General features: G+C 33.8%; 1 protein-coding gene across 3 annotated transcripts in view; it reads left to right on the forward strand.

Annotated features, from left to right (window-relative positions):
• Positions 1–17121, forward strand: part of LOC118182918 (receptor-type guanylate cyclase Gyc76C-like) — a 731383-nt gene that overhangs the window by 603638 nt on the left and 110624 nt on the right. For all 3 annotated transcript variants that reach the window (XM_085814149.1, XM_085814148.1, XM_085814147.1), the window contains exons 14-15: positions 2710–2875; positions 8470–8619. In XM_085814149.1, the coding sequence (XP_085670275.1) occupies positions 2710–2875; positions 8470–8619 (316 nt within the window). The remainder of the gene's footprint in view (positions 1–2709; positions 2876–8469; positions 8620–17121) is intronic.

Raw genomic sequence — 17121 nt, forward strand, 5'->3', positions numbered from 1 at the left:
TAACTCGTGAAATCGGCCTCTCCCGTTTGCCCATGCTTTGTTTTTGAAAGATTCTGAAAAGTGGAAAGAATTCGACTTGTAACTCAAAGTTTTTGTCAAAATCCCATTGAGGTAATGCACTTAACGATATACAAATTTTAAATATATACTTCATTTGCTGCATTGCGTTGACAGTTTCTTGATGTATGTGTATCTTTTAAAATGTTATTCATATTTTTTTTTAAACTGAGATTTCGAATTTTGCTTTAATTTATATATAAATTTTAACATGAAGAAATTTTTCCCCCTTCATCATTTCATATTTTTTCCAGAAGTTACGTGATTTGACCGTGGGAACGAAACTGATTTTTTATAATGTGATGTACAGGGTGGTTATAATTAAAGTTCCATTTTGAAATGATCATAAAAAAAAAAATTGCTGGACCAAATGTTATCAAATCTGGTAGTTGTGTAAAGGAGGTCATTGGAATTTATTTCCCCCCTCCCAAAAGAAAGAAGACCAAAAACTCACCAGCAAGGGGAAAATGGTGCTGTATGCAATATGGTTAAGACGAAGCTGAAGACATCGTCTTAAAATGTGTTTAATCGTTTCCAAAACGTGTTACAAAGCATGTTCAATGGTGGGTCCACTATTTTCCAAAAGCTAGTTAAATCCTATTACTGCATTCTCAACAGCAGCTCTTAGCATATCAGGTGGAATGCTTCGGACATGTCGGTGTATCGCATCTTTCAATTTCGCCAGATTATTTAGATTGGTGAACATAAACAGTGCTGCCGTAAGCCAGTTACAAGCCAGTGCGATTTTGTATAACCCCACCAACGCTTTCGTTTCAGAAACGATTAAAAACGTTTCAAACCGATATCTTCCTGTCTTGGGGCCAAATTTTAGGCTTCAGAAATCACAAATTAGCGATCTGTAAGAAAACGATTTTCGGAATGCGCACACTTCTGCGCGTAATTTGCGATCTCGTATTTTCTGATCCCAAATTTGTGGTTTTCAAAGACGGATGGCGTATTCGACCCTTACACGAAAGGCGCATTCGACCGTTACTGCCTTTAACGCTTTTTAAATGTTAATTTTATTTAGGTCAACGTTTTTAAGGGTATACAATTTGTTAAATCCTTGTAACGAAATTTTAAGTTAGATTCCGACCCTTAGTTCGTTTAACAGTATTGCGTAGAGCTTTATTTCCCCCAAAATTTGAGGTTTTGAACTTTTTTCCCCGAAGAATGAATTACCATGACCCCCTTTACACGATTACCAAGTTTGATAACATTTGGTCCAGCAGTTTTCCTGTTATGACCATTTCAAAGTGAAACGTCTTTATATATATAAGAGGTTTAAGTGTTTGTCGCCGATAGTTTACTGTTGTCACTCGAAAAAATGAGCGCGGAAATTACCGTTTCCGCAGTTTTAATTAATATCTCCGCCAGTTAAAGTTGTACGAAGATTAGAACGGTATCGATGGATTTCGAGAATGTTTTAGAATCCGAAGATACGCGTCTCGAAATTCAACTTGGCGCCGTTCCGTAGATATTCGAGAAAAAAGACTTTGGCACGTAGCCAAATTCCTTTAATAGAGAAAACCCAAGAACGAAGGTAGAAAATGTAGGGGAAAATTAGTTTTTAATTAATATCTAAGCTAATTAAAGTCCCAGAAAGACGCGAATGGTCAAAATGGCGTGCCATGGACCTGCGGAATCCAACGGTGTGCTTCGCTAAACCCAAGCCTGGTAGCCAGCTGTTTCGGAGAAGATGATGTTACTTCACCCCATATATATGCGGCTGAAGTGTCTGTTTGTCGCCGATAGTTTATTGGTTGCTTGCGTAACTGTACTAGCCAATGGGGGGGAGTTGCCACGGCACAGGGTTGCCGTTTCAACTGAGAGAAAATTATTATTTCAATTAATAATTTTTATAATAATTTAATTTCCCGTAAAATTTGCCTTTGCTGTGACCATCCATTAATCTCATGGCCAAACGCTTAAGCGTGTTGGCAATTTTTTACCTGAGCCTGCATTTGGACACCTTCAACTTTATGTTGCCTGTTCAAGAGTTCGTAAAAGAACGGACATAGAATTAAAAATAATGGATGGTCCTCTGCAAGGCGAGCTTAAAAATGATGGAAAGATCTACACAAGAAATGTTGTGTACTAAGAGATCTTTGGCATGTGAATTAACTTTTATTATTTAAATCACCTTTATTTATTGAGCTAGCGGTGACTCTTAAGAAATGTATCGCCAGTAGTTTCCTTCACTGCACTCTTCTTTAAATAATTAAGCAAGTAGAAGGGATAAACCCCGTGGGGCAGTAAGCAAAGGTAGTCCTCGCCCCCTGCCCTGGGTAATTCAGTTTGAATTAGCAGACACCTTTGCACAAATCATTTTAATTACATTTTATAATATCTATTAGAACAGCGGCCATTTCGTATGACCGCCGGGCTTTCTAGTTAATTATAGCCACCCTGTATTTTAGAATTTAGAAGCTCCAAATATTTGAAAATAATTTAGAATTCGATTAGAGAATATCTGAAATTATTTTCTTCCTTACTGTTGATTAATTCTGTTGTTGCATGAACCAACCTTTTGCTGTGTGATGCATTAGTTTTCCGTCTTGTATTGACTCGAATCAATACTATTTATGAAATCATTGCAATAATGTAGCTCAAGGATACAAAATTGACTATAATCGCTACTTTTATTTGCAGGGTATGATATTTCTACATGATTCTGACCTGAAAGTTCACGGTAACTTGAAATCCTCCAACTGCTTAATTACAAGTCGGTGGGTGCTACAAGTAACTGATTACGGCCTTCGAGAACTCTGTACTGCCGCCGAGGCGGAAATATTCCTGAATTATGATTATTATCAAAGTAAGATATCATTTTCTCTTCTTCTGTGTATTTAAGTACCCTAATTAACAGTTGTAAATGGTTGTTCTGTCCCTTGCTACATACAACTTCAATGGAATTATGCACTTTATAAGCGGGAAATAATAGGTTTGTTGTAACGAACGGTAATTTATAAAAATATGTTTCATTGCGAAGCATACTTTAGCTGTCGATTAATCGATTTGCCTTTTCATTCCCTCAACCGGAATCGCAACAGCGTATATTTCAATAAATAAATAAACAAACCGTAGAATGATCAGATCATTATTTACGTAATTGTGTGTATATTCTTTCCGATGGTACGTATTCCTAATTATATCTTACGTTTCTCGTACGTCTATCAATTAAACCTATTTATTTCCTCATGAGGAATGACAAACGCAAGCTTCTTTAAGAACGACTTTCTTTAAAAAGAAAAAATGAGTTCCGAAATTCGAAAAGCGAAGTGATATTAAAAAATGAGTAATCCCATCTTTAGTCGAGTAATAAGGGAGATTTGAAATTCGAGTAATAAGGAAGATATGAATAATACTGCATAATTATGCAATTATATGAACACATTTTTCTTTTAACAGTTGCCTAGACAGCTGTTGCTCTGGGCATGGACATCGGTGTAAATGACCAATTGGTAATAGGTATCTGAATTATAGGATCTGCTCTTAGATACACATCTACTCGCATAGTTTTTTTGTATTTTTAGCCTTATAGGCAGCCTTCGACTTTTACCTGAGCCTGCATAATTTTTTCTGAAAAATAACATACATAATTTTTTCTGAAAATGTGTGCGAATGTAAAATGTTCAAAAGTAAAAGGAATGTTGAACAAAAATTAAACACAAAAATTGCATTTTAAAATATTTATTTATTACTAATGTTGTTTATTTATCAATATGCGTTATGTTAAGTGAGCGAGGCTTGTTTAAGCTTTTTCAAGTGTTTTCTTGGTTAACGGGTCGAGGTTTAGTTGAATACCACCCTTTTTATTTTTTTGTAGGAAGTAAAGGAAGCAGTAAAGCGAATCATATTTCAACGAAAATATCCATTTTGACTGTTCTCGAATCCATGTGAATGATGTTTTTGCGTGACATCTCTTTTTTCTAAAAGCGATTAAAAATGGATTTAAAATGAAATCAGAAGAGATTTCTTCGTGACGTACGTATGTATTCCAGGAACCTTTTATTTTAGCTCACGTGTATCCGATATTATTTACTGTATTCTCCATATTATAGTTCTTTCAAAAATCTCTTAATATAGGCCCATTAAGGTGGATATTTCTACAGAAGAAAAACATTTATGCGTAGTATCATGATGCGCATTTATGTATACAATATATATTTCACCCACTCTATTTGTATTTAGGTATCATATGGTGTGGTTTAGGATCTTTTTTATTAAATTAATGACGTATAAAGGAGTATTACGTATTTTTAGCGTTCTTATTCTTGTCTGTCTGTCTAGGATAGTGTCTCAACCATTTTTGACCCTTGCACGGCTATGGCCACTCATCATTATTCCTCCTCTTCCTAAAACTTGAAAAATACATATATATGTACACCTATTTAGGTTAAGATGATTTTCTAAAAAATACACATGTTTAAATTATTCTCTAATACGTTTAATAATAAATTAAACAAAACAAAACAATACAAGAGACCACTGGGTGAACAGCTGTGTTGCCACGAAGACTTTCAGTTTTATTGCTCACTCAGTGGGACCACATTTATTTAAAATTTTATATTACAATATAAATTTGATTTTGTTGTATACATAATTTTGACTTATACTTGACATAGATTGACAGAATTCACATAAATATTGACATAAATTTTGATGCTACGTACATAGAATATAATGTAGAATACAAATAAAGAGTTAAATACAAAATTTTGGTTATATACATAATAAATAATGTAGGATTTTGATGATATGTTGAAATGTAATTATAGTTTACAGTTGATAAATAGTTCATAATTTATAAATAGTTCACTATTCATAAAAGTTCACAGTTCATAAGTCTGTTAAAGTTTATTTATCTGTTCAAGTTAATAGTTAGTCTAAAGTAAGTTCTGATAAAGTTCTGATAAAGTTTATAGTTAGTCTGGTGTATGTTTCATATTTGTTGATTGAAATTGTGTTGCCTTGAAGTGATGCTAATTATGTCGAAATAATACTGATGTGGAATTGTGATGCCTTAATTTATGGTAACTTTAGATTATCACAATTTTCTATAAGATATTCCATTAAATTTTGAAGTTTTTTTGCGAAGAGGGTTTACTTCTGCGTAGTTGTTTGACCATCCTTGGACATTTTCACTTGTGAAAGGACGAAAGTGGAGGTCTTTAGTGATTGTACATTCAAACAGGTAATGATCTATTGTTCCTGTTGATCCACATATGCAGTTGTCTGTGATACAAGCCGAAACGGAAAAGATATGAAATGAAGGGTCCATGTGCTGTTAGAAGATGTGTTATTGCATTATTTGTTATAGCTAAATTTCGTTTTGGTTTTGGTAGGAACATAAACGTTCGTCTGCCCGTATTATCTTGCGACCACATGAGTTTGCATTCAGAAATTAAATCTTGATTTTAAAAGTGATATTGGATTTGGTAAATAGGTTATTGCTGTTGTAGTACCATTTGCTGCCTCTTTTTCCAAGCTATCTCCCTGCTAAAAATGCCCCGTAGAAACCCATAAAATGTTTACGGGGAATTGGTCTGTGGGTTTTTACGGGGATTCTACCCGTAGGCCGAATCCCCGTAAAAACCCAGAGACAGAAACTCGTACAACTGTACAGGTACCCGTAGGTCAAATCCCAGTAAGAACTCATAGAAAGAACCGTAGGCCAAATACCCGTAAAAACCCATGGAAAGAAACCCGCACAGCTGTATGAGTACCCGTATGCCAAATCCCCGTAAAAACCCATAAACAGAAAAACCCGTATACCTGTATAATATTGCCTTAGACAGATTCATTTCGTAGATACAAACTCCCTAAGACGACCACCTCTAAAAGATAAATGATTTTTGAGAACGTGAGTATATATTGGTATTGAGCATCACCTCTCTAAGGCGACCACTTGCAAAGATGCATTTTTATTTGCGGCTGGTCTCCTTATAGAGACCTCGTAGTGTGTGGTGTATACGATTGCTGTTATTGTTTCCAAAAAAAACATTTTTGTAATCAAATAAATAAGCATATTTAGTAAAAACCCTCTCTAAAACGACCACCTGCGTTTCCAGGCTACTCTGATGGTCTTAAAGAGATCATATTTTCATTCTATTAATTTTATTGTTTACAAGAAGTCTATTAACGTCACATAGAAAATTAGCATAAACCCATATAAACCAACGGAAGATTCATTATTACCTATATTGCTACCAATCAGAAAACCAGTAAAAGTCAGTATAAACCAATACAAACCAGTAGAAAGTTCTGACATTAATGTTGGTTTTATGGGTGTCAATTGATACCAGTAAAAAAAAACCCACAGAGATCAATAGAAACCAGTAAAAGTCAGTAGGGACCAACAAAAATTATATAGGTACCAATAGAAAATTTTACTGGTTTCTATAGGGCAATTTGAAACTAATAAGAAAAAACCACAGATACCAACAGAAACCAGTAAAAGTCAATAGAAACCCATAAAACGTTTTACTGGTTTCTATATGGGACATTTATAGCAGGGCTACCATTTCGTTGCCCAATGTTCCTACATGGGCACGTATCCAATGTAGTTTAAGGTTTTTGTCCTGTTGGAAAATATGCAAATAAATATTGTATATCTTGAACCAAAGGAGTTTGACTATGACCAGCTATTGTTTAAATGCTTGAGGCACTGTCAGAAACCAAAAACTACAGAAAATGTTGATAAATACCAAAATTTGAATAATTTTTTATATTCATAAACTAAAACTAAATACTTAACGGCTAAATAAGAGGCTCACCACATCCTCCTTAAGCTATGAAATTCTCACCTAAGAGGCAATTTCCTCTTGGCTGAGAAGCCCTGCTCTAGGTTCTAAACTTTTCAAATTGTCCTTCTTACATTAAATAATTGAGATATGTATGCTAAACGTATTCAAAACATTAATGAACTGTTTTGCGTTTTTTTGTACTTGCGAAATTTTCAAATTCTTTCCAAATCACCTTCTTCTTGCTGCGTATTAGATGTCCTGCAAATATTCGGCTTATTTTTCCGGAAAAAATGAATATGCTTAATAATGATGAAACACGAGATATCCGTGAATTTACAGACATCATTAAAACTCTATTCTTCATTTTACTTGTTTTTTATCATTTTGTTCTGTGCATTAGGGAGCCTCTTTTCAAATGTACGGAGAACCTCTCGCAGAAATCCATACTAAAAGACATATTTTCCGAGTAATACCCGCGGCAATTACCCCTTAATAGATTTTTTAAATCCTTCCGAGACTGATCAAGACATTGATAGAAAGGAAATGGGAGCGAGGTAAAGAGAACATGCTGGAGGTGACAGGAATCTTTGAGCCATTAAAAAGAAGAAGGAGGGGGAGAGAAAAGAGAAAAATCTCGTATTCGAAGGATTTCTTCTTCGTTGAGCGCTGCATTGGGTGAGATTGAGTGCATGATGGCAAAAGAAATCTTTTATTTTTACCTTAAGACGCAGAAAGTGAAGTATCGTGGAAGAAATGAACTGTTTTCAGTTTAAAAGATTTAATGGCGTAAGGAGAAGAATGGTGTCCAGATTGAGGACAGAGAAGAAAGGTATTTCAGGAATTCTTTGTTAATACTTATATAATATAATATCCTAACAGTAGAAAATACTTCCCAAAGGACCAATACCTTATAACCAAAAGGTTTTTTTTAATAAATTTATTAAAGGAACCTGAATGCATCTATGCCATTTATTGTTCTTCTCTACGCCATTTTCACGACTATTCCTTATGGAGTTCACCTCGGGTAAACAGTTTTCAGGATTGTTTGGTTTGGTTTATTTAATTATGGCAATGCACTCGAGAGCTATCTGCCTAGGAAAAGGATGTCTTCTTGGAGGACTTTCTAGAGAAATCAAACTCGTATACACGTTACACATGGGGACAAACGACGAAAAAAGCTCCCTTGCAGCCAGCCCGTTCGCCGGGAAATTCGAATCGATTTTTTTTTTCACTAGGTTGAACTGTATGATATTGCTGAAGTTCTCTTGAAATATTATTCTTTAATGCCACTTATAATTTAGTTTCTTCATTTGTAAACGGTGTTTATTCTGTGGTTATTCATATTGTGTTCTTTAATTTTGAACATTAATATAAATTCTCTAACCAAATGATCTTGCTATCTTAAAATAACTGATTGAACTAAATTGCTAAACTTATTTTTAAGCATATTCTATTTAACACTCTTCTGTGAATCTCTTTGATAATTTTGATGTTAATTATGTTTTAATTGTGATAATTTATCTAAGTGCAGCTAGTGTTTCTGTATGCCCCACTTGCTCACAGCATGACTTCTCATGAGATCCCTTGCGTATTCTACTCATCATTCGTTTCTGTAAATTTCTTCGATAATTTCGAAGTTATAATTATTATAATTATTTTCCAGAAATGCTATGGAAGGCGCCAGAGGTGTTGCGATGTCCATCTGCTCATCCGAAAGGAACACAGAAGGGCGATGTTTATTCATTTGCGATCATTCTTCACGAAATTCTTGTCAGAAAAGGCCCATTTGGAGCGAGTAATCTTCCAGCAGAAGGTAAGTGTAATTTGTTTTCTTTGCCTTACCACCAAATTTCCTTTCAAGATCTATTTATTTCTGTCATGGTCGTTTAGTTTACTTCCATGTATAAAGTAATTACTTAACCGTACAAAAATTAATTTATTTCATTCAACTAAATGTTCGGGCTTTGGCTTCGAGGATCTGCTGAAAAAAAAAAAAAAAAAAAAAAACTGCAATTAAATTATTATTAAAACTTTTTTTAAAAAAATTAAATTTACATTATTCACATGGAAGAAAACCACTAAAATAAGAAATGCGGCTAGCCCGTTTACTTGGGATGGAACGTGGATCAAACTACCATCATTCAGCAGTTTTAACTACCCAGAAACTGGAGAACCCCTTGATGAAAGAAATCCAAGCAAGAGCGAAGAGGCAAAAAGTGAAAATATTGTATAAAAAGATTTTTAATGCAAAGATAGACAAAAATTACGACAAATTTATCGCCATTAAAGGCAATTTTGTTTTGTTTTACCAGATTTTTCGATTTTCTGCTTTTAAGATATTTTGTGGAACTGTGTATGCTAGAAAAAATAGTGGTTACGTTCGCTAGATAAAGCATATGGAAAACGAAAAAAAAAAAGGTTACTGTGCTACTGTTAGCTTTATTTTATTTCAGACGTATTGCTCAAAAAGAGACAAATAAACTTCCACTTACGACGTTGAGTCATACAATTATCGAAACTGTGGTTTGTAAAGTACTTTTATTTAACTAACCAATTATTGTGGTGGCAATCGGAAGGAATTCGTCTGTTACGAAGATCAACGTGCTCAGGTGCATTACGTCTACGTTTTATTTTCCGTTTTAAAAATAGTTGCATTTAAAAATTTGTAGAATAAGAAATGGTGTGAAAAATAAATGTTGGTTTTTTTAAAAAAAGTGTCGGCTCAGTTTTATGTACCTGGTACATAACGACTCATCTACGAACGTTCTACATCAAGAATAGAGCATGGAACCATGAATTTACATTCTTACCCCTCTCAACGACTGTCTTTATTTCTAGTTCAGTGTTAGCATAAGCGTGTTTTTTTTTTTTTTTTTTTTTTTTTTTTTTTTAATATGATTAGGGCTAATGTAAATAGTAAATGAAAGTTTTATCAAAGGAGCAGAAAAGGGAACATAAGGGGGGGGGGGAAGATCACTACTTCAAATCGTTAAATTTTCCAAAGCTACAATAGTGATTTGGGAGCACACGAACAAATAAAAATCTGAAAGCTTTCCGATTTTGCATTACGCACAAGGGGACTTAACGTTTTTCGTGTTATCTTTATTTATTAAATATCATGTTCTTCGCCCTTAAACCATAAAATTAAATTCAACTGCAATCATTCAAAATATTTAAAAGAGCGTATCTTTAGAATTTCCGATACACAGTCTCACGCGCTTAACATAATTTTTTTTTTTTCGTACAATTTTGCCATTGCTCGCTTTGAAATCGTTGAGTTTGTTAATCAAAAATTCGTTAAAGTTTTACAAAATATGAAATAGATAATGAAAGATATTCCATATTCCAAATTAGGGCTTCCAGATGCCCATATTCGGTGGAGGATTACGTTAATCAAAATTGGATGGCCCCAGGTACCGTTGTTTTATCACAATGCGAGAAACATACATACATTTATGCAAATTCTTCATTATTTAAATTCTTTAAATATGACACAGGGCGATAATATTGAGTGTCAACAATTTGAAAAGTGAAAAGGACATTTAAAGTTTTGAACGCAAAATGCCAAAACGAAATGAATAGCCCTTCTGGGCTACAAAAGGAAGTTTAAAAAATCAAGTAACTCATAAAATGACTTTCTGCTCTAAGTCCAAAATATGATTTCGAAGTTCTCAATATGTAACGTAATTCAAAAACGTCCGAAGAAATTTTTGATTGAGTACACTCTAGTCGAATACACATTTGTGTTGTCATTTTTAAACTAAACGTGTGCTGAAAGCGAGTATATGTGTTGATGAAAAGATTTGTTTGGAACTGGAGGAGCTGAATACGTTCAAGTTATGCCGAATGTGTTGTCGCTGACATTAATTGTGACATTGACAAATTGGACATGACACATGACAAAAATCGCAACTTCATCATCTGGTTGAAGAACTGAGCCCAACGTTTCTAAGCTACTAGGTTTAAATGTGAAGAAGTTTACAACGAAACAACTGCGGTGAATGGAGCCAAAACGTTCGTAAGCGAAAAGCTGAAAAGCCCCGTGAAGCAAATAAATTTAATATAATTAATAGTGCGCTTCAACCGACAATTAAGGAGACGTTGTAATTAATTCAAATAGGGCTTAATTGTAAATTGGGAAACTTACCCATGTGTTAGAGACGAAATTCAAGGAAATGCATTTCCATCAATCACGTTTAAATGTCAAGAACCAAGAAGTACTTTCTATTTCTCGGTCGAAGTAAAGAATAGATCATGGTTTATCGAGCTAGAGTCTATTTAGACCATATCTAAGGCTGTATGAAGTTTGCGAAGAAGGATGTTGTTGTATACTCTTTGCACGTGTAGTTGCATGAGCAGTGATCTCGCTTCTTACGGAGTTTTCACTGATAAAACTCTGAATATTTGTTTTAGGAAAGAGTTAAATTCTGCAAAGATCGGGCACCCGTACAAGGTATTTAAAATGCGCCACATCAAACGACGAATCTCCAATATTATTCTTTATAAGTTCAATATATTTAACACACTCTTCCCGATACTTAGATCCTTCCAAACGAGGAAATACATATTCTTTCAAATGTACATGAAATAAACAAAAAATGCGACAGTTCTATATCTCCCATTCTACTGGACCGATTGACAAAATTCAAATTACGTTTTCAATGCTTCGAAAGCGTGACTTACTATATATATATTAGATTTATATATAGTATTGTCCTAACATTGGTATTCTGTCGCAAAATTGGACTTTTTCTGAAATAGCATGCCAATTTTTTCCATATTTTGATTCTATGACTCCACTTATGCCTAAATGTGAAATTTTGTAAAATTTGGTGCGAAATTTACGAAGAAATATAAAATTTATCTTGGCCCATTTTTTTCAGTTTGCGCCAATACTAATTGATTTGGCGAGCTTCTTAATTCATAGCAACCTATTTTCCTTTTTTCCACTGTACACAAGGGAGAAAAGTCATCGTTCATACATTTAAATAATTTTAACAAAGTGCGCAAATCGCATTTGGCGTTATTATCCCTTATAACAAATACGCCAAATTTCAAAACGCGTCGCTCTCTAAATTCACGTCTATCCTAGGAAATTTTGAATAAAAAAACTCTAGTTTTTTGCAGGTATGCTTAGAAATAAATCTACTTTTAGATGATAGTAAAACTTCTGTAGGTTATAATTCAAATGTTTTCGAAATATTTATAAAAGCTATTTAAAAATAAGTCATAAAAAAATGTACGAATTTTATTTTTAATCAACCTAAATTTCGAAATGGGAAAGGAAGAATCAAATAAATTTAATAAAAAAAGAGACACTAATACAGTCAAAAGTCGTTAATCCGGACTCGTCGGGACTTCGGCGATTCCGGATTATCGATTTTTCCGGATTATAGATCATCAATTTAAATCTGGTAAAATGGCATGCAGAAATTATAAAATTAAAAATATGAAACCGTACTTTATTAAATAAAGAACAATTATGATCCAAAGGGTATCAAAATTTACAAACAAAAATTAATATTTGTTTGTTTACTTTATTAAACATTTCTTTCAATGTAAGCTGTTTAAGTTGCTTCGTTTTTTATGTGATAATACATTCTCTTTAATTCTATAACATAATTTCTTGTTCAGTTACAAAGTTCCGCCGTTCAAGTCCTATAATTGCTGTGTCGAGAATACCGACTAATTTGTCAATCGAAATTTTTTCGTTTTCAATAGCCTCTGTCACTTTCTTCGCTATCGGAAGCGAATTATAATGACGAGGAATTTGATTTAAATCATATCAAAGACGGAGTACATCGAGATGAAATACTACATTTAGTAAGGAATTATAAGCCAAATAAAATAAAAACATCTGCCCTGAAGATAAGGATAATGCTGACAGATCAACTTCCAATTCATTGCGCCCCGCGGCGTTAAAGATAAACAAAGTTTAGATAAACAAACGTTAAAGTTTAGATAAACAAAGGATATTTCTTTATCCATTTTTTGCAGCAATTCCACTTTTTGTTTAATAGACTTCGAAACATACTTTCGCTTTGTAGATCCTTTACATATTAGTAAATATATATCAGAAATTCTATTTGACATAATCGAAAGTTCAAGCTTACTTTTATAAAATTGCTCTAACAGTCTGCAAAAAATAATAAGACGAATCCAATTCGAAGATTAAGGAACAACGCAATCTGCAACATTAACTGAATTAGATAATTTTAGCTTAGCTTATACCGTCCGTTATACATTAAACGCGCATTCGTAAACGTATTTTGCACACGCGCACACGCATATTCGCAGCCGTAAAGGTCTTACGCGCATGTGTCAACGCGACGCATGCGCAGAAAGTTTGTAGCTTTGAGGTCCGGATTATAGATCATTCCAAATTATGGGTGTCCGAATTAGCGACTTTTGACTGTAAATGTATATAATATTCAATTCACATGGAGGAGCTAAAATTCTGAGAGCTCATTTTTTAGAAACAACTCATGCGATTTTTACAAAACTTGCTAGTTTGGCATAATATGAATCGTAAAATCGAAATATTGAAAAACAATTTCAGAAAAATCCCGATATTGTGTCAAAATACCTATATCAGAACAATGCGATATATAAATGTAATACATATTCTAAGTCGCGCTTTCGAGATATGAAAAACTTAAGTTGAATTTCGTCAATCGACCCAGTAGAACGAGAGATACAGAACTGTCGTATTTGTTTTGTTTTGCTCAGTGAACATAAAAGATTTATATCTTTATTTCTTGTATTAAAGAGCGAAGAATCGGTATGCATATATATACCTCGCTTCGTGGAAAAATATCAGCATCAAGAGCAAATATCCAAACTGTGAATACGCGGAGCCAAATTTTGAATTCCTTTATCATTTATTTCATATTGTATACAAAATTAATTAATTCTTGATTTACAAGCTTGGTGATTGAAAAACAAGAAGTAGCAACACTGTTCGAAATAAACCATTTTTTATCTTAGGCGCTCGAAACTGATGCCATTTACTACAACATAAGATATTTATCTCTCAATTTTAACCAACTGTTTAAAAGCTATGTGTTGTTATTGCCTGAAATAAAATACTTTTATTTCCCACTCGCCAGCATGCAGCCATTTACAAAGGGTAATATATTTAAATTTCAAATTTAATTTGTCTGCTATTGAGTAATAAACTAAGCGATTTGAAAACAATAAACGTAGTTCTTAAGAACACTTTTCTGTGTTTCAGTCTGATTATTTAAATAAAAGTACATTTAAGTCATGCAAAGTATTTTATATTAAATTTATATTTTATTATTTTATATTAAGTAGTATTAAATATTCTTGCAATTACGGATTGCAAGCGCTACTGATTTTAAAGACGTAGGATTGAAAAAGTTGTTATGCAGTCCTTTTTTTTTCTTCCAAGAATCGTATATTGAAATGCTCCTTTCACCTCCTTTCCTTCTGGCTTTGGGAGGCCCACCAGCGGCCGAGCGGTAAAGTCACTGAACACCGGTTGTTCGGTCCTAGGTTCGAATCCCGCGAACGGGCTGGCTGCATGGGCGTTTTCGTGGATCTCCCCATGTGTAACGTATATACGAGGCAGTTTCCCTTAGAAAGTCCTTCACGAAGGCATCCCTCCTCTTAAGCAGATAGACCTCGAGTGCTTTGGTATGGTACGAACAGGGTTTATTTTATCCCGCGCAACGATTAATAAGAATATTTAATTAATTCATCATACTGAACGTAGCCAAAAGCATGCTTTAGAAAAGTGGCTTTGTAAAATTAAATAGTTAAATAAATGAGGGAATTTAACATAAAAAATGTCCAAAATAAGCAGAAATATCGGCGAATGCAGTTTCATCAGAGATCAGGGAACTTATCAAATCATTTCTGTTACGGTCACACTTTCATATAACCAATTAAAAATTCGATTTTTTAAAACCTGCGACTACCGTCTGCCATTTCATTCTCGTTGTTCAGTATTCGAATCGATAAGAAGGATATCAAATTTAAAAAAAAAATCGAAAAAAGAAAGAAAAACTGAAAGAATTGAGAATTTAAGGCTTTTCGTGCTGCGGTGTGTATTTAATTATGGCAAAGCACATTAGGGCTATCTGCCTAAGGGGAGGGATGCCTTCGTGGAGGACTTTCTAAGGGAAACTGGCTCGTATACACGTTACACATGGGGAAAACCACGAAAACAACCATGCAGCCAGCCCGTTCGCGGGATTCGAACCTGGGACCGAACTACCAGTGTTCAGCGACTTTACCGCTTGGCCGCTGGTGGGCCTTTTCGTGCTGCAGTTTACCAAGCTGCTCTTGGACTCCCTCTTGCAAACACACTTTTTTGTCTTTTCGCTTTATTATTAAATATGACTTTCTTGGCACTTTCCCAACATAACATTCAACAACAAAATCACTTTTTTTATTCAAAACAGCGTATCCTTAGAATTCCCCATAGAGCGATAGGATTGCCGTACTTTTTTTTTTATATTCGCTATATTATTTCTTTGACAACGTGCCGCTCGTGCAGTCAAACACCTAAAACGCCCAAACGCTTAATACAGAAAAAAGTATAGTTAGTTGAATGAGTTCAGCTACTTTCACGTCATAAAAATATTTAAAATTTCTGTTAAGATATATCATGATTTTAATGCATTTTTATTTAACTCGATCACATTAAAAAGTAGAAAAAATTTCTTAAGAACTGTGTTCATTTCTTTTTAATCACTTGGTTTGCTATTCTTACTGAATTGCAGTACGGTGGGGCGTGGAAAAAATATTTTATTTCCGGTAGTGGCAGGACATTGCTTTTAAGTATCCCAATTTGTAAATTAAATTTGAAAGACGAGTATCTTAATTTTTGCCGAATGTCTATAATCTGGTCTCCTGGAGATAAAAATGTTATATTTCGAACGGGTTGTCATTTCTCACTTTCAAATTGCTGAGTATTGATAAAAAATTCATTAAATTTGTACAAAATATGAAATAAACGAAAAATTCGAAATTCAAAATTCGGGCTTCGAAGAGCCGCTGTTAGGGTGGAGGAGTACGTGTGTTCAACGTAGGTGTCATGGATTTTTTCCTAGTATGAGAAACACTAGTTCTTTTCCTACTATGAGGAACATACATATAGATTCTTAATTATTAGCCCCTAGGGCATTAGCCCAGAAGAGCTATTAATTTCGTTTTGTCATTTTGCGTTGAAAACTTTAAATTTCGGATCTTTTTTCAGACTGTTGCCGCCAAATAGTACAGCCCTCTATTACATTTAAAGAAATTAAATAATGAAGAATCTGCGCAAATGTATATGTGTTTCTCGCATTGTGATAAAACAACGGTACTTAGACCCACCCAATTTTGAATAACGTACCTTTACACCGAATATGGACATCTGGAAGCCCGAATTAGGAATTTCTTTAAACTGTAAAGAAGTTTTGATTAATAGACTCAACGATTTAAAAGCGAGCAATGGCAACACTGCACGGAAAAAAATTATTTCCAGCGCGCGAGACTGTATATCTGAAATTCTAGAGATAGGCTCATTTTAAAATTATTTTGGGATATTGATGTTGAACTGAATTTTACGGTTTAAGTGCGAATAACATGATATTTAATAAATAAAGGTTAAAAACAAACGTTAAAAAAATGCCTTTCGGGAGGATTGTAAATCAGATTTTATAGGTTTAATTTTTTATGTATTTTACAAATGTAAACGAGTGTTCAGAAACAAAATCATAAATCTTAATGGCGAAAAGTTTCAATTTTAATTAATGTGATGATCGCCAAATTGATGCATTTTTTAAAAAATATTTAGCACGAAATTACTTAACTTAATTCTGAAATCACTTCGTTCAAAAATATTCAACCTATACCTTGTTTTTCTTGGCATATTATTGACTTCTTCTTAGTAAGAAGAGGGAAAAGTCACAGGAGATTCTGACACAAAATTAATGCGGACAAAAAGTGGATTTCATGACTGATAACCGCCTCTGGTGCTAAAATAGCGATATTATTTAAAAACAATCAAGTTGAGAGACTTCGATTAAACATTAGTTTTCACCCGACACTTTCTTTAGTATTAGCTAAACGAACTGTGACTAAAGCCTTGTATATCTCCAAGACGTATGTTTATGTGTAGAATTAAAGGAAATGCATCCGAGCTATGTTTTCTTAACACCTTAAAAAGCAAAGAAAAAGCTCGACAATAATCATAACAAAAGGTAAACAAATTCGGAATAAGAAAAAACGGATATTTTTTCATGCCTCGAAATATTCGACTCCTATTTCCTTTCAGTACATACAGGATTCGAAAGAAAATTCT

Source organism: Stegodyphus dumicola, chromosome 3 (genome assembly GCF_044657685.1).
Source record: "Stegodyphus dumicola isolate Sdum_Otavi_A_Nest chromosome 3, ASM4465768v1".
Classification (NCBI taxonomy): Eukaryota; Metazoa; Arthropoda; class Arachnida; order Araneae; family Eresidae; genus Stegodyphus; species Stegodyphus dumicola.